We start from the raw sequence: 24,036 nt of genomic DNA on the forward strand, positions 1-24,036 counted from the left end.
CCCCAAATTGCCTAGCCCTCACTGTTCTGCTGCCTAGGAACTGATACTCAATATTGACTCCAAGACAGAAAGTAAGGGTTTAAGGAAAAAAATTTGAGATTTTAATCCAGCCAGATAGATTTTAGTTTTTCTTATACATCCAATGCAGAGTGTGTTAAAGCCGACTTTATCATAGTGTTGTGGTCATCGTACCCCTCCCCAAAAAAGGTGGAGTATATTTAAGATTAAGGGCCAACCAAGGACATCAGAAGCAAAAGAGGCCTCAAGTGTCATTTACCAATAGTGAGAAAGAGGCGATTGTGTTAGAATTATCCGTAAGTGTTGTTCAAAGATCTAAGTTCCTGGGGCATCTTGATGCACTAGTGAGCTTAACTGGACTGGCATTCACTGGCAGGGAGAGTCCCAGAAAATGTTTTAACTCCTATCCATATCCCTGGCCTCTTACTGCCTTTTTTCCTCCCTCTTACTGAAGTCCCAAAATGATATTTGGGGAATTTTTCTTTCATTGTGTGTAGATGATGCCTCTTAGGGTCCTTATGTACCATAGCTCTATCCTTTATGAACAGAAGGGAAGCTGGTGGTGGCTTCTGCTAGAAGGGAGAATTCTTAAGGTCTTTGAAGGCAGGATATTGTTCCTCACCTTTATTTTCTCTAAGCTGAATTTTTGCCTTCAGTCTGTACCCTTGGCTGAGCTTTTTTCTCTCCATTTCCTTGTAATTTTGCAGCTTCTTTGCACCTTCTTTAAAAGAGGCCTGATATAGATGGACTGGGAAAAAGAGTTGACTTACAATCCTATTGCACCTTTGCATTATGTTTATTTTTATTTTTGTTTGAACAGAAATGCCCTTGTGCTTACTAACCTGCCACATCCCTTTAGTCTGATACTCTCGCTGAGTCAGTTATTCCCTGTCTTATGATTTCATTTTGGTCTATTACCAGAGGGCTTTTTCCCAGTACTTTTTAATTGGATCTCCATTTGCCTCTTGGCAAGTCTGCAAATTCAGTTTCCTAGCATATACATAATGAACAGTTCTACCTTCAGAATCATTTCACAGCCTGCCAATAGACATAAAAAATGGTGCCACCAGGACAAACATTGAATGTCTCTAATGTTCAAGCCAAGGTAGAGTTGCTGATTGGTCTTTTGCCTAAATATCCATAGTGTGATAGAAAATATATATTTTAAATTTGTCCACTAGAAAGTATTAATACAAACCATTTTCCACCAAACTTCCTGTGACATTCTCATTGATTAAAGATGAATTTCTGCAAAATTGAAGTCAACACCACAAAGTGTATTTATTCAAAGAACAAGAAGGCCTATCTCATTCAGTGAAATTTCATTTCAAAACCAAAAGAGAAGCTACCTTGTATAGAAAATAGTTGTCAACAGAAATGAATTTCAAAAGTTTAACTTTTGCATTAAATATTTGCTGTGCAGGCATGGCACAGCTGCCCTTCTGTTGCCCTGGGCATCTCTGGCCTGCCTCTATGTTGAAAGAGGCCATACCCCAACAGGGGCTCTCTCCTATACCTGAAGTTGAAGTGTTCACAAATTGCAAGTGATTTCTTTTCAAGTTTCATCTTGGGTGGCTTACTGGTCACTTGTTATTGAAGGCAAGGTGACATGATCCTGAAATGGAGAGTGCTGAATTATCTTAATGAGTCGCATGATTAGCACAGAGCTTTGTGTGACAATACCACAGTAGTTACAAAATACACGTCTTTCTACAGGTGTGGAGGTTATTTCTTTAAGAGCTAAATACCAGATCTTCCACTGACTTTCCACTTGAATATCATCCATCTTGGCAAAGAGATGTTCACACAGCAATATCAAAAAAGTGTTCACATTGTAGTCACCCAACTTTAACCCCTTTCACTCAAACATCTTCCAAGTCAGGATCAAAGATCTAGAGTTGAAAGAGGTCTTAGAGGCCATCTGATCCAGCCCCTTCATTGACAGATAAGGAAGGCTTTGGGGAAGGTAAATGATTTACTTGAGGTTACAGGTAGAATTTGAATCCAAGTCTAGTGACTTAAGTCAATGCTTTTTCTCTGATGTCACTGGTCAAGACAAGAGTTTTGGATACTTTCCATTCCTCTTAGGCCTCCTGTTTTACAATTTGGGGAAAGCCAAAGCTCAAACAAATGGTTTAGCCAAAGTTAACAAGATCAGGAGTCAGGCTTTCCCTCAAAAGGAGGGAGAGGGAGCCACTTGTCCTTGGTCCCCAGGCCCTCTTCCCACCTTCACAAATACAATTCCCAAGCAGACTTACCGAGTTGAAAACCACATTATCAAAGCCAGAGGCAGTGTTGTTCTCCTCTTTCTCCCTCATGAAAGGGTAGCCTCCCTTCTTCAGTCGATGCCAAACACCAAAAGCAAGCAACCCCAGGATCAGAACAACCAAAAAGGTGATCATCACCACAGGTATTGTCAAAGGTTTTGAAGATTCCTCTGTGAGTAGAGAAGAGTATGGAGCTCCCATGATCATAAGAGGCTAAATCTAGAGGTGCTGCATTTTGAGGCTTTCAGCTCTACCTTTCCAGAGCCTGCATTTATCCTGCTGGAACCCTCCTTGCCATAGAGTCCCAGCCCAGGTCAGTCTGCCAGGACCTCAGGATACCAGTCACTGGTCTTCAAACAATATTGAGCAAGTTGCCCGTTGTGGGAAATAAACACCCAAAATCATATTGTTCTAAAACCCCTTCCTAAAGACCCTGCTGGCAGTAGCCCTCAAGTAGTTGATGGCCTGAGCTGTCTCATATAGCTCCCTCTTAGAGCAAGGGTTTGCAGAGCTGAGAGCCAAGTCAGTGCTACAACACCTCTGTCTCAACCTCTTCAAGCCTGCAAATATTTACATTCTTTTAGAGACACACTTCCATACCCCTAAAGAAGAGGAAAGATAGATTTCTCCTGGCTGGTGAGATCTCCATTGTGATAATCATATGCCTCCACTTTCATCTCATCTTAGGGCTCTAGTTTTAGGGTAAGAAGGAAGGAGCCAGAGGCTGGTCTCCCATGAACAGGAAAAGAGAAGTGTGAGACGGAGCTAAGTGGAATGTGGCTCTTTTAGAGATATGAATGATGGAGAGATCTGGTGGGTCAGACCAGTCATCAAAGGGAAGCACAGGGCTACATGTGACCTAAGGGCTGGGAATATTAGCCCATCTGCCTGTTTAGACCTATTCCCTCATGGTCCCTACAGCATCTCACCTCGGTTCGGCACTGGTGGCTCACAGCTCTGCCCTGTCTGATACACGATGTCATCTAGTGCAATAGGGCCCAGGACAGGTTGGCCTCCCAGGGTGGCCTCAAACACGATCTACCAAGGTTAGAAGAGTCAAGGGTCACAGTGGATAAAAGAAATGTGGATTTGAATCATACTCCACTTTTGCTCTACTACATGGCCTTCCCATCCCCCCAACCCCTATCCTTACCTGAAACTCCACTGGGCTAGTCACCTGGACATAGCCTTCAAGCCACTGGTGGCGCAGATATGCTCCAGTGCCCCACACGGTTAGCAGGCCCTGGGAGCTAAGTAGAAGGACCTTCAATTCGCCCATGTCTGCCAAGACACCACTGGGTGAGGTTAGGTGACCTGTCTGTTTAGGTCCAGTGTCCCACCTTTAGACAAGGCATCCCTATCTGATCAGGGACTTGATCACTGACCCTCCTGATCTTTCCCACAAGGAAGACCTTTTTTGTTTCCCTCCACAGGAAATCAGCCCTTCCCTTCCCTTCCTTTTCCTTCCCTTCCCTTCCCTTCCCTTCCCTTCCCTTCCCTTCTCTTCTCTTATCTGAATCTCCTCCTTTCCCAGCAGTCCCACATGCAGATTCCACTTACAGAAATGCTCAGGAAAGCCCATGTGGTACCAAAATCGAAGACAGGAACCACCCACGGGAGTAGGGGGGAGAGGCTCACTTCGAAGCCAGGCTGCCCGACCCCCAGGGCCTAGAACACTGGTATCAAAGAAAGCAAAGTGACCTGGGAACCAGTGAGAGAGAGAAGCAGACAGTGAGGTGGGGGGGAGCATCTAAAAGGAGGCTCTGTGGGACAGCTGGGTAGCTCAGTGGATTGAGAACCAGGCCTAGAGACAGGAGGTCCTAGGTTCAAATCTGGCCTCAGACACTTCCCAGCTGTGTGACCCTGAGCAAGTTACTTGACCCCCATTGCCTACCCTTACCACTCTTCTGCCTTGGAGCCAATACACAGTATTGACTCCAAGACAGAAGGTAAAGGTCCAAAATAAATAAAAAATAAATAAATAAAAGGAGGCTCTGTGGCTCTTCCTGCACAGGTCTAGGGAGAACCCAGCAGGGTATAGGTCCCCAAGCTTCCTCAGGGCACCCCACCCAGATGGGGGCGATTCTGATCCCAAATATGACTGGAGTGTCTTAGCCTGGTAGGATCTAGAAAGGTCTAGACCAAACTATGCCCTCTGGCCCCTTGCAATTACACTGAATGATTATAGTTGGTCATACCTCAACTCCCTTCCTCAGCATCCCTCTCTAAGTGAGTCTGAAGTCCATTTCCAAGGTCTACAGCCCTCCTCCCCTAGGTTCTGTACCTGTTGCTCCCCCAGAGACTTGGAAAGGGATGAGGGTAGGTGGAAGGGGAGGGTAAGGGGAGCAGCGTTAGATCTGTTCAGGGTAAGGATGGAGATAGGGTTGGGATGACAGGCTGGGGTACACAAGTCCATACCTGCTTTCTCAGGAGCCAGACACAAGGTGGAATTAGTAGAACCCCAGGCAAAACTTCTAGCCACCAAGTATTTACCAATTCCAACCCCTACTCTAGACATACATAAGGATATATAATCTTCACTTTCATTGCCACTTGTAAGCAGAACACTCACCAGTTTTGGTGCCCAGGGTGTGGTCCACAGGGGGCTGGGGGTACCTGGAGGGGGTGGCGCCACTGCTCCAGTCCCAGCTATACCCCCCTAGGCCAGGCCAAGGTGTGTGACTCCAACTGCACATGTCTGATTCAAAGTCACAGGATCCTGCAAGCAGCCCCCATCCTTATCACCACCACTGTTCCAATCACTATCATCTCTATCCCCATCCCTATTATCTCATCATTGCCCCCATCCTCATCCCTAAAGTGTCGAGGCAGTGAGAGTTTCCTTAGAGGAAATTCATCCTGGCAGCTTGGGGGATAACCTGTCTCGTGCCCCTTCCAGGAAAGGAATTGGGTGGGAAAGATTCTTGTGTATTCTGACAAATTAATGCTATGCAAATAAAATATAAACATATTGCTCCTTGTTTCTAGTATGAGTATCTTGGCCTGGAGCCCTCTATGCCCTTTTTCCCTCAATGGTCCTAATCCTTTCCTCCACTCCAAGTCTCTTTCCTAAGGCCTCAGATATCTTAGACTTCTACCTGGCTGAGGGCAAGGCCCATCCTTTAGGTGCAGATCATCCACAGCAATGTATGTGTGTTCTACTCCAGCACCAGTCGCCTCAAATATCACCTGGGGAGTGGGACAGAGAGGTCCGGCATGTCAGATCTAGTTGACATTGAACACTGATGGGCCCAGGAAAAGCAAGAGCCTTTGGTCCCCTCCCCATATTGGACACTCCATGACTCACAGCAGCTTGGTATGAGAATTCCCAAAACCCTGCCCCACTTGCTCACCTTCCATGCTTTTTCAGGCTGGACATCCACACTGCCCAAGCGCCAGGTGAAACCACCATGGGCACTCACACTGAATACCCGGCGTCTCTTGTCCTCTTCCACGTAGACATGGAGTGTGCCTGGGAATGCCCCAGTGGGAAGCTGAGGAACAGGGCAAGGCAGGGCCCACTATCCACCCCATCCTGTGGGTTTAGAATCCTTTCTCCAAGCTCTGTGACTCCCAAAGAGAATTAATTGTGGCATGGACCAAGTGAGAAATTTGCTTAACTCTGGCTTTTCAGGGAACTCTGAGTTAACCTGATAAAAGGTTTCTTTCACTTCTCTGAGGGGGTGTTTTTTTTGCTCAGTGGGGATCTGGGGGCGGAGAGGGAGATATTTCTAAGCTATCCTGTACAGGCCGTCTCCCTGATTTCTATACTCGAAGGTGCCCACTCCTTCCTCACCTGGATTCTGGAGGCTCAGATGATACCAGAAAGTGAAGCATCCAGGTTGGGCTAGTGGTGAGTATTCTTCTGAGGTCAGAAAGGCTGTCTGGCCCTGGGGCAGGGCGCTTGGGCTTGTGTCCACCATCATGTAGTGCCCTGGTAAAGAACACCTGCCCCATGTCAGCACCTCCCCTGGGCATCCCAGTGCTTGACCCATATCAGCCCTCCTTTTGGACCCAGGGCACCTTTGGGCCTACCCTGTTCTTCACATGCTCTCCCCAGCCCCTACCGCTGAGTTTTCCCTCCCAATCCTCAGTCACCTTCAGAGGTCTCTGTAGTGTGGTCTGCACGTGGACCCCTTCTGACGCTGTCTGTGGCATTGCCCTGTCGCTGCCAGGTTCCCTGCCCACTAGATAAGAGTCCACAAGCTGAATTTTCAAATGAGCAGTGCCGAGGGGCCCAGCAGGAACCCGGCCTCACAGTAATGTCATCCACCGCTATGTTGCCATGGTACCCGTTCCTGTGAGCCTCAAACACCAGCTGGAGGACAGAAAATGGTGGTTACTGGGGCTGAGGGTATCCAGGCCAGGACATTACCAATGGATAATTTTAGGATCCACCTGGTTGCTTCCATCTCAATGATGGGCACCAGGTCCCTGTCTTCATTAAGCCTGTGCCTTCTGCCCCATGTCTCTCTATGCTGTTTCCATCATTAGAATTTGAGCTCCCTGGCAGCAAAGTCCATTTTTGCCTTATTTATATTAACACTCAGCACAGTGCCTTACTGCCGATTAATGATTGTTTGTTGACTGACTGGCTGGGATTGAGCTTCCTGTGGGGCTGGGGGTAGAGAGCTTTCCACGAGGTAACAAGGACAGCAGGAGTCTCACCTGGTACTTGATGATAGGATCTGGCGGGTGGGAGAGGGTGGCCCAGGCCTGGTGCCATTTGTTGCCGTGAGTTCCTGTCCGTGCCCAGAGGTGCACATCAGCCTGTCCAGCTCGTCTCAGCATCAGGCTTAGCGTCCCTGGGGAGGAGGTAAGGACCCTATTAGCCAACCCTTTAAATCAGGGTTCCTGCTCTACTCTGCTTTTGTGCCTTTCTCAGTCCTACTGATGGTTGAGACCCAGCTCTTGCCTGAGAATCCCTCCTCTTCGTAGGGCTACTCACCAATCTGGGGCCCATAGAGGTGGTACCAGAAAGAGAGACACTCATGGTGGGTCGGAGGAACCTGGAGGGCTGTGAGGAGACGGGCACCTCTTCCTCGGGCAGGAGGCATGGTAGGATCCAGGTACATGAAGTGGCCTTCAGAGAGATGAGAGTGTCTGGGATGGCAACCCCTACCCCGACTCCTACTTTGATCTTTACTCCAGCCCTCCCTGTTCCCCTCCCCTCAACCCTTGCTTGCTTAAGCTTGTTTCCCTTTGAAGAGGTAGACCAGAGTGCCTAGGGCACAGGTCCAGCCAGAGGGGAACCAAACATCTTGATCTCACCTTGGCTGGTGGTATGGTCATAGCCTGGGCCCTGTCGTGAAGCCCTTCGCCACAGGGCATCAGTTTTATGTTCAGGGTACCAGCCACAGGAGTCCCGTTCAAAGTTACAAGAGAGTTCTGTTCAAAGAGAGGGAAGAGGGAGAAGCAGGGGTGCTGTGAGGAGAAGCAAAACCTACCCACCAATCTCCTCCAACTACATTTATGGTAAGGGAACTCCCCACTGATTTCGGGTTCCCATCCAGGTGAAAATATAGGGAAGCACCATTTTGCATCCCTGTGTCTCCCAACAAGGGGATTACTACAGGGGAATGCCCTCCAGGGTTGAGGGTCCCAAGTGGAGGTTTCCAAAGGAAGATCTTGAGTAATAGTTGGAGAATTTGAGTTGGGGAAGAAAAGGGAAAGGAGTCACAAATGGTTAGACAGCTATTCAGTGTGGGTACCTGTGTCCTTCTCTGTAGTCACAGTAGGGTCACAATTCACAAAGGTAATTTCATCTACACCAACTCCTTTTGTCCCTGGAACTTTCAAATCCACCTTCCCCAGGAGTTCCAGCTGAGGAAAATTTGGAGGGTCATGTTGGAGGTTGGGATAGAAATAAAGAGGGAGAAAAACGAAATGAAGGAATCATCTTTGGGGCAGGGGGTTGCCTACCTCAAGCAGTTTCTCCTACCTCAGGGATGTTCCTAGAAGTGACTCATTGTTTCTGTCAAATAGTAAGTTCTTGTCCAAAAAGTTGGGGTCTTTGGGTTTATCATACACTAGCCTGCTGAGGTCATTTACTCCGAGTCTATTCCACTGATCCACCCTTCTGTCTCTTAGCCAATACCATATTGTTTTGATGACTGGTGCTTTATAGTATAGTTTGAGATCTGGTACTGTTAGGTCCCCCTCCTTCACATTTTTTTTTTATTATTTCCCTAGATATTCTTGATCTTTTGTTCTTCCAGGTGAACTTTGTTATAATTTTTTCTAATTCTATAAAAAAGTGTTTTTGTAGTTTGATAGGTATGGCACTGAATAAGTAGATTAATTTAGGTAGGATTGCCATTTTTATTATATTAGCTCATCCTACCCTTGAGCAGTTAATATTTTTCAAACTGTTTAGATCTAGTTTTAATTGTGTGAAAAGTTGTGTTCATATAATTCCTCTGTTTGTTTTGTCAGATAGATTCCTAAATATTTTACATTGTTTTGAGTGATTTTAAATGGAGTTTCTCTTTCTAACTTCTGCTGCTGAGTTTTGTTGGAAATATATAGAAATGCTGATGATTTATATGCAGGTTAATTTTGTAGACTCAGTATGTCTGGAGCAGCCTCCCCCTTCAAGAAACTCAATGAGCTTGCTTTGTTTGTTTGTTAGCTTGTTTGTTGGTTGGTTAGTTCCTTCCTTCCTAACTACTTTCTCTTTTCTCTCTTTCTTCCTCTCTTTCTCTCCCTCTTTCCCTTCCTTCCTTCCTTCCTTCCTTCCTTCCTTCCTTCCTTCCTTCCTTCCTTCCTTCCTTTTTTCTCCTTCTTTCCCTCTTTCCTTTTCAAGAAAACCATCTTTATTATTAAGTAAACAATCGACAAACAAATATTTCAATAGAGGCAACTAGAAGGTATAGTGGATAAAGCACTATACTTAAGAATAAGGAAATCTTAAATTCTAATATTGTTTCAGATACTTACTAGCTGTGTGGCTCTGGACAAGTCATTTTACTTCTTTCATGTCTTAATTTCCTCATATATAAAATAGGGATGGCAAGGGAATGAGGACAAGCAGCATTTATTAAGTGCCTTCTGTGTGTCAGGAACTGTGCTAAAACACTTTAAAATGTCATATAAGGGGGCAGCTGGGTAGCTCAGTGGAGTGAGAACCAGGCCTAGAGACAGGAGGTCCTAGGTTCAAACCCGGCCTCAGTCACTTCCCAGCTGTGTGACCCTGGGCAAGTCACTTGACCCCCATTGCCCACCCTTACCAATCTTCCACCTATGAGACAATACACCAAAGTACAAGGGTTAAAAAAAAATGTCATATAATTTGATCTGCACAGCAACTCTAGGTAATAGGTGTTATTATTCCTCTTTTAAAGATGTGGAAACTGAGGCAGACAAAGGTTATGACTTGCCTTGGGTCATACATATAGTAAATGCCTGATCTTGTCAGTGTCAGATTTGAATTAAAGTTTTCCTGATTGTAGTTTCAACATTTTAACCACTATACTGCCTAGCTGACTTCAAAATATAACAAGCATAATAGTTTTTAAAAGAATAATAATACCTATTTTATAGGATTAGTTTGAGGATTAGATGAGATAATATATGTGGTTTGCTTTGCAAATATTAAAGCACTCTATAAATATTATTATTAATATAAAAATTATTAATTAATACATTAGTTAAATGTTAGCTCTTATTATTAATATAATATTCCAAGAAGAGCAAGAATAAAGATTACAAGATGAACTATGAACTATTTCATATTGTTTGCTTTTAAAAATGTATAATTTCATTAAATTTGTGTCTCCTTTATATATCTCTTTTGTTTTCTTCTAGTACATAGTTAAAATGTTTTTGTTACTCTCCTTTTCTTTTGCATATCTATCCCTGCCCACAAACCATCTCTCTATCCCTACTGAAAAGAAGTCTTCTATTGTTACCAATACATCTGGTCAAGCAACACAAATCAACACGAGTCCTTTTGGTCATGTCACATCATCTCAAAATTGGTGTCCCCTGTCTTGTCTCCATGGCAATTTGAAGAGGTCATCTAGCCTCTACTTGATGACTTCTGGTGCAAAGCAATTTGCTCCCTACTAAGGCAGCTGGGCCCATTTTTAGAGTTTTGTTCTTTATGACTAGGTTTTCCCTTGCATTGAGTGGAAATCTATCCCTCTGCAACTTCCTTCTACTCCTCTTCCCTGGCTCTTCCTTTTGGAGAGAAGCCCAAATCTAATACTTCTTCCACATGACAACCTTACAGACTCTCAAAGACACTTTGGCAGCCACTAAGGCAGCAGCACAGAATGGTGCAAAGCTTGCATTTGAAGCTACAAGATCTGAGTCTGAATTCTTTGTTTACCATCTTTGAGATGCTGGCTCAAGTCTCTCAAACTCTTAGCCTTTCTTTCCTTTTTTTGGAAACCCTTACATTCTGTCTTAGTAATAACTCTAAGACAGAAAGACCAAGGCTAGGCAAACATGGTCAAGTAACTTGCCCAGGTCACACAGCTAGGAAGTATCTGAGGCTAGATCTGAATCCAGGTCCTCCCAACTCCAGGCCAGCTGCTCTATCCACTGTGCTGCCTAGTGACCCCTAGCCTTACTTTTTTCATATTTACAAAATGAGGGAGCTGAAGTAGATTATCTTGGTAATCCCTGAAGTTTTCCTTCCTCCAAGATAAACCTTTAATCATGCCTTTTAGTTCTTGTTACTCAGTGCTCTTCATCTAGGGCCATCTTTGGGTACCTGAAAAGGTCTTTCTCTTTCTCCAAGTGGCACTGTTACCCATCTCCATGTATCATTGCCGTTTCCCTGAATTTGCCAGGCCAGTTCATGGGCTCCATCCTCCACAACACGGAGTGCCAGGAATCCTGGGGATATGGGGAAATCCAAACTGTTTTTGATATTCTCCTTCAATGAACATCCAGAAACTAAAGAGCTAGGGATAATGTCTGTGCCAGGAGGTGGAGAGAAGTGGAGATTGGTGACAACTCTTGGGAAAGAAACTCAGGTATGGGGAAGTTCACAAAGGACTCATGCTTTAAGTTGGCTGGGTAGAAGGTATAGGTTAGAAGTAAATTGGAAGTGGGAAGAAGTACCTTCGGGTTGGCCCTGGAGGTAATAGGCCATCTTGAGGGTACAGCCTGGACCAGATGGACCTAGAACAGGAGTACGTGCCAGGGCCACCCCTGTCAGCTGTCCCCATGCCCTCTGCACCAACAGAAAGTATCCTGAGGAAAGAAACAGCCCCCTTTTAATGTAGGCATCTGCAAGTTCAGAAATGCCTCCCCCTAACTCAGAGAACTCATGGGTTCTATCCCCTACTCTGAGTCCTCTGGTTTAGAAGATTAGAAGAGACAGAGAGTTCTCTAAGAACATGGGGATTCAATGAAACCCAGTATGGGGGAGGTATCTAAGACATCAGCAAGTACTTAAGAATAGATCAGGAAAATGATGCCACTCCTGAGGGAGAGCAAGGAAGGAAACTCACCAGTTTCATTCCCTTTAGCGTCGGTCTTGGGGTCAGGGTTTTCCTGGACATTGAGCCTCTGCCACTGTAGGTGACCCACGCTGGCATCCTCCCAGCCCCCAGGACCTGACTCAAAGTTTGTTCCACCTGGAACCAAGTAATTTACTTAGACTACACTCCCAGTGACTTCCCCTCTTGATCTCACTCAGAGTACTTTCTCTCTGCCCAACTCATGTACATATCCCTTCTCCTCCCAATCGGACCCTGAGGGACCACCCTTCTCCCTCCCAGTTAGAAACTCCAAGAAAAGGAGAGTCTGGGACTAAAGAGAGGGACCATCAGGTCCTCCACTTGCTCAGGACCCACTCTTTACCACAGTTCTGTTCATCCACACCCCCTTCACACTGGGGCACAAAGTCACAGAGCTGCTCTGGAGGGAGGCAAAAATCCCCACAGGAGAAATGACCAGGTTCACAGAAACTGTCTCTCTGAAGCCTGGATCCAATTTTGGTGATATTCTGGAGGTGTAGGGGAAAGGCAGTCAAGGGTCCAAGAATAGAGGCTTCTGGGGGAGAAGTATCTTCAGTCTCTGAGGATAAAAGGGGTTATCTGTGTTAGGTCCAACTAAAGCAGAGTGGGGCAGAGTGACTACCCTTGGGCCCACAGCCTCCTGCAGTTCCTGGTCTCTCTGAAGTAGGGAAGGGAAGGATTGGGAGGGAGCTCAGGGCAGAAGCAGAATGATTGCAAAAGGTGTGACGGTGAGAGTTATCACTCACTATTCGCTGGTTTGCAGTGTTGGTCTAATATCAGATCATCGAGGCCCACAACTCCTCCAGGCCCAGTTTGTCCCTTCAGGAGGATCTGTTGGGAGGTGGTAGGGAGCTCAGCTCGAAGTTCTAGGTGACATCCCTCCCACATAGTGCTACTTTTTTTGTTTCTAACAAAGACCATCTCTTTTTTTAAGTGCCAATCAGTCAATGAGCATTTATTAAGCCATTTTCTTTTGTCAGACCCTGTGCTAAGGGCTGGAAACACAAAGACAAAAATGAAATAGTCCTGCCCTTGAGGGGCTTACTTTCTATTGAGGGAAACAAAATCTAAGTGTAAATATGTCCAAGGTAAGTACAAGATAATATTAGGTCCAGGGATAGGAGAGGACAGCTGAAAGCTCAGAGGATCAAGAAAGACCTCAGGTACAAGGTGGCATTTGAGTTGAATTTTTAAGGAAATCAGAGATTGCAACAGATAGGGATGGGAAGAAGGATTGTGTTGGAGGTATGGGGCCCAGCCTAGACAAAGGTATGGAGAAAGGAGAAAGGAAACCATGGGTGAGGAATAGCAAGTAGGTCAGTTTGGCAGGACCACGGAATGCGTGAAGCAGAGTAAAGTGTAATAAGTCTGGGCAGGTGGGGTGCAGCCAAACTGTGAACTGGCAAACAAAGGAGTTTGTGGTGTATACTAGACATAAGGGGACTGACTTGCTAGGACCTGTGCCATAGGAATATCATGTCGGCAGTTGTATGGAGAATGGATTGGCATGAGGAGAAGTAACTTAGGGAGGGCAATTAGGAGGCTAATTTAATAGTTCAGCCAAGCAGTGATGAGGGGGCTGGACTAGGGGAGGAGTCATGAGAATGGAAAGTGGGGCAAAGATACAGATGTGGTGGAGGTACTATGGACAAGCCTAGACAATTGATTAGATATGGTGGAGGGGGGGCATGGAGAGGGAGATTGAAGGGTTGAGGATGATTTTAAGGATGAGAATGATGGTGGCACCCTTGACAAAAGTGGGAGATTAGGGAGAGGAGAGATGTTGGCTATGTTGAGCTTGAGATTGCCTATGGGATATCCAGTTGAAAATGTCCAGTAGATACTTGGTGAGGTGGGATTGGAGCTCAGGAGAGAGATTCTGTTCTGAAGGGTCTAAGGCAGTGATGGTGAACTTTTTAGAGGGGTGGGTGATATGAGAAATGTCCTCAGGTGCCTGTGGAGAGGGGAAGGGGAGCAGCCCTACTCTGTGTCCCTCTGGCTTTCTAGTAATGAACTCTGGTGAACTCTGTGCTGGGGCAATGGCTCTCATACCCACAGATGGCTCTTGTGCTGTAGGTTTGCCACCATGGGTCTAAGGAATCTGAGGGTAAGTAGATGGCTCAGTGGATAAAGAACCAGGCCTGGAGTCAGGAGGACTTGGGTTTAAATGTGGTCTTGGACATTTTCTAGCTGGTGACCCTCGGAGAGTCACTTAACCCCAATTGCCTAGACCTTACCATTCTTCTGTCTTAGAGCTGATACTTAGTATTGATTTGAAGGCAGAAGGTAAGAATTAAAAAAAATAAGAGTAGGAATCTTCTGAGAGCAGGGCCTGTTAGTATTTCCAGTCTTTTTTTTTAAACCCTAATATATTCTATATATATATCCTTCTATATTACTTTTATTTGTTACAGGGCTAGGCAATGGGGGTTAAGTGACTTGCCCAGGGTCACACAGCTAGGAAGTGTCTGAGGCCAGATTTGAACCCAGGACCTCCCGTCTCTAGGCCTGGCTCTCAATCCACTGAGCTACCCAGCTGCCCCCTATTTCTAGTCTTTAAGAGAACAACATGGCTAATCTGGACCATCTCCCCATTTGGGTGACCTGTCTGACCATGTTCCCTAAACTGCATGTTCTAAACCTGACCTGCTCCAGTGAACACCAGGTTCCTCACCACCACCATCCCCAACCCCCATCTCTGGCTCCCCAGATATCTTAGGCATAATATGTTGCGGCTTCAGAAATCTGTCCTTAATAAAGACTTGAAGAAGGGTGATTGGACTGAATTGTAGTTGAAGCAGACCTCTGATGCTAGCTCCAAGACCAGAATTCTTTGTGCCCTTAGACCTGTCTTCTACAAGTCCATGACCCCATTTACCCGGTAAGGATGCTCCTTGTAAATGTCAACCTTGTCCCGAACCCAGGCAGTCCCCAGCTCCCCGTGGCGAGTCCGTATGAGCTCTGTCTGAGGTGAGTCGGGGTCCAGGTTCTGCAGAAACAGCTGTAGGCTTCCATCCTCAGAGCCATGCAAGTAGTAATAGAATGTGAACTGGGGGGGGACAGGAAAGATGAAAGTCAGGCTAGGGAGAGGGTGCCTGCCCTATTCTGTCTGACCTTGACAAGGGTCCAGGTGGACTTGGGATTGATAGCATTGGAATGGAATAGAAGTCATCCCTGTCTCCTTCTCCCACATATCCTGGCCATATAGGTGTTGCTTCCATGGCCCTTGCTGACTTACCAAACAACCATTGGTATTTGAAGGATGGAACTCTGGGCTGACAAGGACAGCAGGATTTCCTTGCTCGGCCTTGGAAAGTAGAAAAGATCCTAGAGTAGGAATATGAAGGGATGAAGAGGGAGTTAGAAGGCAGATGAGGTTTAGGAGGCAATGGAAGAATAGGAGGTCTGGGGAGACTAGAAATGGGGAAGAGATATGTTGGAGGCTAGCTAGGACTTCCCTTCTGGGGCCCAGGACCCCTTCCTGGAGGTAGTCCCTGGAATGTGGATTCAAGCTTCCCACTTCACTTACTGCTTTCATGCTCTGCTCCCAATCTTACCTGATGCACTATTCTTGCTGTGGTCCCGAACTGGCTCAGCGGAGGCAACAGAGGCTTCAGAACCTTGGGTTATCACCCACCCTGTAGTGTTTGTCCAGTGATTTAGCCCATTCTCAAAGTCTGTCACTTTATAGTCAACTGCAGATGGGAAAGAAGGGCTCATTCCTCCTCTCTCAGCCATTGTCTCTCCCCTACTATACCACACCATCCCCTTCCCACTGTCACCTTCACTGCAGGAGACTTGGTCCTCATCAGAGGCATCCCCACAGTTGTCCTCCCCATCACACAGCTCAGTCAATTCCACACAGGCATGGTTGTTACAGTGGTGTTGGTATCTGGTACAGCTATTCTGAGAGGCTGAGCCAAGTATGAGAAGGTTAGTTTAGCTGTTTCAGACCCAGAGGCAAGGAGGGAGATAGACCAAGAAAAATCACTTAAGGGAGTGAAGGTTGCTCAGGAATCCCTGTGGACTCTATGTGTGCTTTAAAGTAACATTGTGGAAAGGTAGGCAGGGCTGAGATCCCACCCTTTGTGGTGCACCCCTTTCCTGGGAGGAAGATGCTAGTTTAGGGATGGAGGGGATATGGATAACCCAGAGCCTTGAGATAAGGACTTAGGGGACAGGGGGCAGGAACAGAGGATTTTACAAGGGAGGCCGCAGTTCCAGAACTCCACATCATCCAGGGCCATGGCTCCCCTATGTGTGGCATTACGTGTAGCAGAGATAGTGACCTAGGGAGATAGGGCAAGGGGAATCTCAGTTCCTGTTCTGGACAAGCCTATGTGGAATTCTCCCGTACCTCTACAGGGTCACCCCCACTCCGCCAGATACCCTCCCTGTATTAAGGCCCTTCTTTTAGGCCATAGCTTACCCAGAAATCTCCCTGAACACGGCCTGTGGCCACCACAAGCTCTTGCCAGTCATTTCCTCCCAGTTGCCCTATACTTTGCCACAACAAGAGTGTCTCTGAGTTGTGTGTTAGCTCCATTCGAAGATCAGCCACATCTACAAAGGCAGAGGCTGGTCTTAGGGATGGCTCCTGAACTTCTCTTGGGGATCAGAGACTCCTCTAGATTCCTCGAAGATACCCTTTTCCAACCACAAGTTTCCCTTATCTAATGCCATTTATTTTCCTCTTAATTTTTTTGAATGAACAAAGATCTGTTTTCTCTCTTTCCCACCTCCCCTCCTTCCACTGAGAAAAAGAAAAAGAAAATCTTCATAACAAATATGCACAGGGAAACAAAACAAATTTCTTCATCAGTGCTCTTCCAGTTCTTCTAGACAATGAGTTTCCTGAGGCCATAACCTGTGTCTTATTTATTCATTTCTGTCTAAAACACCCAGTCGGCATCAATAAATGTGTTTAATGAAAAAATGAGTTCTCTTTTCTGAGGATCCCACACAACTCACCCAAGTCTTCCTAATCTTCTTCCCCCAAGAGTCCTTTCTACCTGGACCTTCCAACTACCCTCCAGAGCTCTCTCCTCCTGGAGTGGGATTCCCACTCCTTAGAACGTTTCTTCCAACCTAGGGTTGGTATGGTATGAGGCCAGTAACCAAGGAATGGAAGCCCCAGAGGATTCTGGAGAGGGAAGCAAAGTTGATGTTCAAGGGGAGAAGATGGAAGAGGTTGAGAGGCAATGTAAGGGTGGGTGGGCCTTGTGATCTCCTACCTTGGATATTTCCATGGTACCAGAGCCTTATTTCACAGGTTGGGGCTGCCTCATGGAGGACGGGGGAGCGCAAGGCAGCTATAGCTGGTTCCTTTCCTTGATGAGTGCCTACAGCCATGTACCAGCCTGGGTAAAGGACCAAATTTAGGAGAATGAGGGCCTCAGGGGAGAGGATGAGGACCTCGGGGAAGATAGTTGAGGATCTCAAGAATGAGGAAGAAACACTTCTCTTTATCTTACCCAGGTCAGTGCCAAATGTGTGGTCAGTGTGGGGCTCTGGATTCCTGAAGGCTGACCCTGCCCGGTCCCGGAGCCATCGGTAGCCAGAAGTACTGATGTCCTGCCAGCCACAGCTGTCTTGCTCAAAGTCACAGGTGAAAGGGGCACCCAGGGCAGGAGACTCTTTGTGGTAACCTTGAGATGCCCAGGAAGTTATGTCAAGTCAGACTCCCTGGCCTTAGGACAGGGAGCGGCAGTGAGATTATTACTCTTGACAGATCTTTCCCTCCAATGCTAGGCTCAGAGGTGCCCAATATGATGCTGAGAGTAATGCTCCCCTTGCTTCTAATCAGGACTGCAATGGAAGGTGGGAAGCTACAGCTACACAACTCCTTCTTTGCCCTTTCCTTGGTGCGAGTGATCCCTTCAGGATCCTGTTATGTGTACTCCTTCATACCATGTCTCCTGCTGGAGGCAGAGGCCAGGGTATGGGTTGGAGAAGGGGAGGGGTAGGGAGAAAGACTGAGTTTGGCCTGGCAGGGTGCCTTGGGTTAGAGCTTTCTGTAATAGGGTGGCAGGGGAGGGGCACTGGCAGTATATCTCACCACAATGGCTTTCATCAAAGCAGTCCCAGAAATCACACACAAAATTGCAGATAGTCTTCCGAGAGTTCACATACTGACTTACTGGTACAGACTGGACATGTGACTGAACTGAAGGAGAGAGAGGACTGGATGATGGTTTGGGATTCCCTTCCATCTTTCTCCCATCACTATCCTTCCCACTTTGAAACTGGGGTTCAGGGTAGAGGAGGAAACTCTTTTTGAGGTAGGTGCCCTAAGATGAAGACCTCTCTTGGGAGGAATGTTAGCACGATGTCCTTCCAAGCTTGAGACTTATCAACTGTGAAGGTCCCTCTAGGTCAATTCCCAGACCGAGGGAGAAAAAGAAAGGGCCATTGAAAGGATAGGTTTTTCCAGCTTATAAAAATGGTTCGGTGTACCAATGGCTTATTTTCAGAGGAAAAATTAAGACATGGTACAAGGAATGAGATCTTCCTGGACTCCAGGAGACGACTGAGATCAGGACCCAGAAATTCTGCTTCTCCAAGACTACAGCATTGAGGATACCTTCTACAATGAAGGATTGAAGTACAGATTTCTGGGAACCCATATCAGGTAGGGAAAGAACCTGGGTAGAGTCTATGAACATTACAAGGACAAGGGAAGGGAGTCATGTGAATTATCCACTGATAATGCCACAATAAGTTACTATGTGTCTGAGGTTCACCACATGATGATAGGTCTCTTTAAAAACAAAACAAATGATCCGCACCTTCATCTTAGAATCAATACTGTGTATTGGTTCCAAGGCAGAAGAGCGGTAAGGGCTAGGCAATGAAGATTAAGTGACTTGCCCAGGGTCACACAGCTAGGCACTGTCTGAGGTCAGATTTCAACCCAGGACCTTCTATCTCTATGCCTGGCTCTCAATCCACTGAGCCACCCAGCTGCCCCCAGGGCACTCACTTAAGGTCCTAAACGTAGCCCCCTTCCTCTGGAGGTGAGCCTAACACAAACATTTTGGAAGTGAGATAACTTCAGGATCACCTCTCCTTCTGGCCAGGCAGAGCTCCCTTTATATGTCCTAAGTGTTCTTTCTACTGATTGGGACACAGACAGTAAAGGGATAACAGGCATTCTTCAAAGATCTTGTTCCTGCTCCCCTTCCCATCTTCCCAGATGAAGGACACCTACTAGCTCCCAAATACCCAGGTAAGCTTCTCTTGGAAGTACCTGCCCCCACCCCTACCCCATCCCCATCTCTTCCTTCCATTCTCTAGCAAAAATATGACTTCCCATAACAACTCACCTGAAAATGGGGCCAGGAAGAGGAGGAAGACGAGCAGGTACATAGTCTCTGGGACAGAGGAGATCATTGAGGGGAGGCTGGGTGGCAGAGTAGAGAGAAGGGGTGCAATGGAAAGAGGAATGGGGGCAGAGGAAGAGGGAGAGCAGAGGAGAGAAGTTGGGAAGCAGAGGAACAGACTGTGTAATGACCAGAGAGCAGGCAGAGCTTGGAAAGCCCAAGTTGGGGACTTTGCCCCAGTTATCAGCTTACTATTGCTACAGAGTGCTGACCCCAGGGAAGCAGCATTTCCTGGGACTCCTTACCTCCCCCCCCCCCAAAGACCTCAAGCCAACGCTGACAATGCTGAACATCTGGCTATAAAGTGCATTCCAGGGAGGGGAGGGATGTGCCCCCTTGGCCCCTGGGATGTGGGTCGCTTAAGCCTGAGCTTGCATTGATCCCTGGACCCCACATGGCAAGCTACAGACTTCCAGAAACACATTAGCTTACTTCCCTGTCATCCACCCTCACATGGACTAGACAGAAAGGGTGCACTGGGCATATCGGGGGCTGACTTAGAAAAAGAGGAACTAGGGCTAAGTGCCTCCCTGATAAAGTGGCAAAAGAAGACTGAGGTTTGGAAGGAATGGTTGGCTTCAGGTGTGGGATCAATGCTACTCTACCTACCAGAGCCCAAAGTGATAAGGTCAGGAATAACCAACCAACTAGGAGAAAGTTGTTGGAGGTCAGACCCTCGTCGACAACAGTGCATTTAAGTGCAAACTTTTTCATGAAAGCTGGGCAGAAGCTAAAAGTCAGAAGATAACACGGATGAATGCTTGTTGGATTACTGTTCCCTTATGACTAAGGTTGTTCAGCAGGTTTAGGTGGGAAGGAATGAGCATAGCAGAAATGTCCCAAACAGGGGCTTAAAAGCCTCAAAGCTGGGGTGGGCCAATAGACTATGAATTGAACTAAAGTGAGTTGGGATAGAATTAATTGTTGGAGGAGGAAGTTTGGTGTTGATTGGAAGAGTGAAGGGAAGTCAGCAGACCACAGTGGAGTGTCTTGAAGGGCTATCTTGTTATAAGGGAATGGATCCTGTCCCAAATTTCATCTCCATTGGGTCTGGTCAAAATCATGGCCCTCCTTCTGGTTCCTGGAAGGTTCCAGAAGGGTGCACTGGGCATACTGGTGACTGACTTAGGAAACAGGAACCGGGCTAAGTGCTCCCCTGATAGAGGCAGAAGAAGATCATCTAGTATAGTGATGGGCAAACTATGGCCTGAGGGCCAGATGTGGCCCCCTGAAATGTTCTCTCCAGCCTAACAACATTATTCCTAATCTGACAATACAATGAGTAGAATACAATACAATGAAACTTCAAAAGAGTTGCCTTAGAAACAGACTGACAGATGAGCATTTTTTCCTTTGCACCCCTCTTTAAAAAGTTTGCCCATCACTGATCTAGTAGATGGCAACTCATGAATTGTGTGCTTCTCAGCAAGCATTAGGTGGCTGGAGGCAGTATAAGTGGAAGAACAGTTTGAGAGCAGGAAATCCAGTTTCTAGTCTAGGTTATGCCACCCCAAGGTAACCTGGGACTGGGATGTTACTTATCTTGTCTGGGTGAGGGTTGAGCCAGATGTATGGCTCTTTCTGCAGGAGCCATAAAGTCAACCGAGGCACAGTAACTAACAGTTTATGCATGACATCGTGTGTCACGTGATATGTCACATGATCCTTTCCGTACCACAACTATCTTCTAAGATAGAAGCTCCCTCATTGATGTTGCCGAGCGAGACAAATCCTGGTCTTTAGTTCGGCTTGGTAGGTGTGCTGTGTGTTCCTCTTTTTACTCTTTCCACACCTGTTACTGACATCTTGGGGTTCTGTATTGTGATTGATCACTTTTGTCTACATTCTCTACCCCTCTGCCTCTGATTTACATGGCTTTATCTCAGTGCATTCATGGGGTCTGCACTCCCTATTTGTGGGATTGTTATTGTTTTTAACTTTTCTACCTGCTCTTAAAGGGGAACTAGAGTCAGATTACATCTTTACATATGCTTCATTAGTGGGAAGCATTTCTCCCCAGTAGTTGTTTCATTTGATACAGAACGATTGAGTAGGCAGCACTGATAAACACCTGTACCAGGAAATGTGTGTGATGTGTCCTGGCCAGTTTTCCATGAAAAGGCACCCTCCTCCCCCACTACTTACTAATGCCTGCACACAAATCATGTTATTTTCTGTAACCTCCTGATCTCCTACTTAATTTATGTGGCCAAATGGCTTAACCAGTAGGCCGGCAGCCTTTTCTTCTCCTGTTGCCTGACTTGAGAGAAGGAAAGGAAAAAGTATTCTTCCCTGAATTTTTCTCTCTTTATTTCAGCAATTTTCTTAGTGTAAAGGAGTTTTATATGTATGTGTGCAGTTATATCAGTACTATAGTGCCCCATTAAGTCTTGTTTTTTGATTAATAATCAAAATAATTTTGATTAATAATCAGCAAAACCATGCAGCACCAGAAGTCACATTAATGTACTTTATTCATCATTGGTTAGCACATAATAACGTTATTAAAAATAGTTCAGGGGGCAGCTGGGTAGCTCAGTGGATTGAGAGCCAGGCCTAGAGACGGGAGGTCCTAGGTTCAAATCTGGCCTCAGACACTTCCCAGCTGTGTGACCCTGGGCAAGTCACTTGACCCCCATTGCCTACCCTTACTAATCTTCCACCTATAAGTCAATACACAGAAGTTAAGGGTTTAAAATTTAAAAAAAAACAGTTCAGAGACTTATTGTACTTTAAAAGTGTTGTTCTTACATAAAACGCACATATTTATTTGTATTCAGTATTAAACATATTGTACAGCTCTCATGAAATTACATTTTAAAAAACGTGGCATTTAGGGATCTCATGGCCAAAAAGGTTGTAGATCCCTGGGCCAGATGATCATTAAGGTCTCTTTCCAGGCTGGCCTACTATAATTTTATTATTCTAAAAGGTACCTGGGCCTTCTCCAATCCATTGAAAAGGCAGATTTGTCCAGCCTATCAGTGTACCTATCTTTTCAGTCTTGCCCACCTCAATTATTTGTTTTTGATCATCATTTACACTTGATATAAAGTGTAACATGTGATAATGAAGTGATTTTTTTTTAAAATAACCCTTATCTTGTGCTTTAGTCATCAGTTTTAAGTCACACCAGTAAGGGCTAGGCAATGGAGTTGTGACTTGCCCAGGGTCACACAGCCACACCTTTGAAGCCAAATCTGAACCTAGGTCCTCTATATGACTTCAGGCCTGGTACCCTATCCACCAGCTACATAGCTGCCCCTGGAGTTATTTTAATTTATATTCCCATTATTATGAAAATTGGAACATATCTTCATATCGTTTGTTGGTCTTTCTTTTGGCAACTATTTATATCCTGTGAGTTCAAATGTTGTTTTTGTTTGTTTCAGTCGTGTCTGACTCTCTGTGATGCCATTTAGAGTTTTCTTGGCAAAGATACTGGAGGGGTTTACCATTTCCTTCTCCAGCCAATTTGACAGATGAGGAAACTGATGCAAACAGGGTTAAGCAACTTGTTCAAGGTCACGCAGCTAGTAAGTATTAGAGGCCAGATTTGAACTCATTTTCCTGAGAGTAGTCTTGGTGCTTTATCTACTGACCACCTAGTTGCTCTTGAGCACATATCTAGTTTTGCAAATGGGTACAACTCTGGAAAAGTCTGGAATTACATGAAAAAGTCACTAGACTATTCCTGTTCATCAATCCATTACTGGGTATTCTACCCCAAGGAGGTCCAAGGCAGAAAGGTGTCATATAAATCAAAATACTCATCTCAGGACTTTCTGTGGTAGCAAAGCACTGGAAACAAAATGGGTGCCCCTTGATTGGACAGGGATTTACTGTTTCATAAAGGACCAAGACAACTGTATGAGTAGTGATGACAGTGAAAGGCAGTGTATGCTGATTAACTGCAATGACCAAACTCTGTCCTTGAGAACAGATGAAAAAACATAGGCGGAGGTGAGGAATCTATCTGCATTGGTCTGTTCACTATCTTTGTTCCAAGGGTGGTGGATCTCAGAAGATAATAGGTATAAAAACAAAAAGGCATGAATAAAACATTAGTAAATAGATTCGAATTGGTTTTACCCAGGTGGCCCCAGTCTCATTTTGGTTTCTATCATGAAGGGATATAGAAAGAAATCCCTGCATCCAACTCTCTTGGGTTTGGGGAATGACCAAAAGCTGGCGAGTATAAGTCCTGGGAAATGAAATACTTAGGGGCAAGGCTAGAGTTGAGTAGAGCCTGAGCAAGCAAAGTGAAGGCAGAGCCTAGGTCTCAATTACGCAAAGTCCTGCTGGGGCCCCTTCCCCTTCAAGATGTCCTTGAGGATAGTGGCCTCAAGCAGAGGCAATCAGGCCATAAAATGGGGCAGAGAAACTCTTGGGAATAGGCACAGGAAACCCGGGGAGACACTGTTCCAGCTGTACCCCCTCCTCTCCTTATCAGGTCCTAAAGGGCTGAACTAGTGCTCTCCTGCCCTTCAACCCCAGGATGAGCCAGCCTACACCACACTGGCTTCGGGCTAGGTCCTCAGGACAGAAAGGCAGGTGCCCATGGAAAAGGGAACATCAGGTTCTCTAGTACGTGGCACAGGATTATTGAAGATGATAACCCATTGATCATAGAGACATTCATCATAGTACCCCTCAAAAATGGGAAAAGACCCTTCTTCCAATCATTAGAATCTGGTTTGGTTAGAGCTGAGGAAACAAACCAAACCAAACCCATCTTGGGATTGGCCTGATTCAGCTGGAAGTCAGATTGCAGGGCTTTTCTGAGGGCAGGGAGAAGATGTGGCAGAAAGGGCTACTCTTTGCTGGCTAAGCCCAGATATGGGTTCCAGAGCTCACCCCTTTGGGTCTCATATGGCCATATCATACATAAAGGAA

General features: G+C 46.0%; 1 protein-coding gene across 1 annotated transcript; it reads right to left on the reverse strand.

The window, feature by feature from the left end:
- Positions 1-1,594: 1,594 nt before the first annotated feature.
- Positions 1,595-19,150, reverse strand: MAMDC4 (MAM domain containing 4). Its single transcript, XM_044659668.1, has 26 exons — positions 19,084-19,150; positions 17,817-17,924; positions 17,233-17,406; positions 16,993-17,118; positions 16,188-16,321; positions 15,963-16,047; positions 15,316-15,672; positions 14,997-15,085; positions 14,637-14,807; positions 12,505-12,589; positions 12,102-12,317; positions 11,750-11,875; positions 11,358-11,489; positions 7,557-7,673; positions 7,234-7,368; positions 6,954-7,090; positions 6,384-6,603; positions 6,082-6,219; positions 5,639-5,757; positions 5,384-5,474; positions 4,858-5,004; positions 3,846-3,986; positions 3,439-3,566; positions 3,215-3,323; positions 2,277-2,455; positions 1,595-1,633 (listed from the first exon to the last, which is right to left on the reverse strand). Exons 1-26 carry the CDS (start codon positions 19,148-19,150, stop codon positions 1,595-1,597), a joined length of 3,570 nt encoding a protein of 1,189 aa, XP_044515603.1.
- Between the last annotated feature and the right edge of the window lie 4,886 nt (positions 19,151-24,036).

Source organism: Gracilinanus agilis, chromosome 2, assembly GCF_016433145.1.
Source record: "Gracilinanus agilis isolate LMUSP501 chromosome 2, AgileGrace, whole genome shotgun sequence".
Lineage (NCBI taxonomy): Eukaryota > Metazoa > Chordata > Mammalia > Didelphimorphia > Didelphidae > Gracilinanus > Gracilinanus agilis.

Excerpts from the sequence above, each read along its gene's own strand:
- MAMDC4 (XM_044659668.1), bottom strand. The coding sequence starts at position 19,150 with ATGATCTCCTCTGTCCCAGAGACTATGTACCTGCTCGTCTTCCTCCTC. Across the intron at positions 17,925-19,083 it reads CTTCCTGGCCCCATTTTCAG|TTCAGTCACATGTCCAGTCT; the intron begins GTGAGTTGTTAT and ends TCTCTCCTTCAG. Across the intron at positions 11,876-12,101 it reads TGTGGATGAACAGAACTGTG|GTGGAACAAACTTTGAGTCA; the intron begins GTAAAGAGTGGG and ends ACTTGGTTCCAG.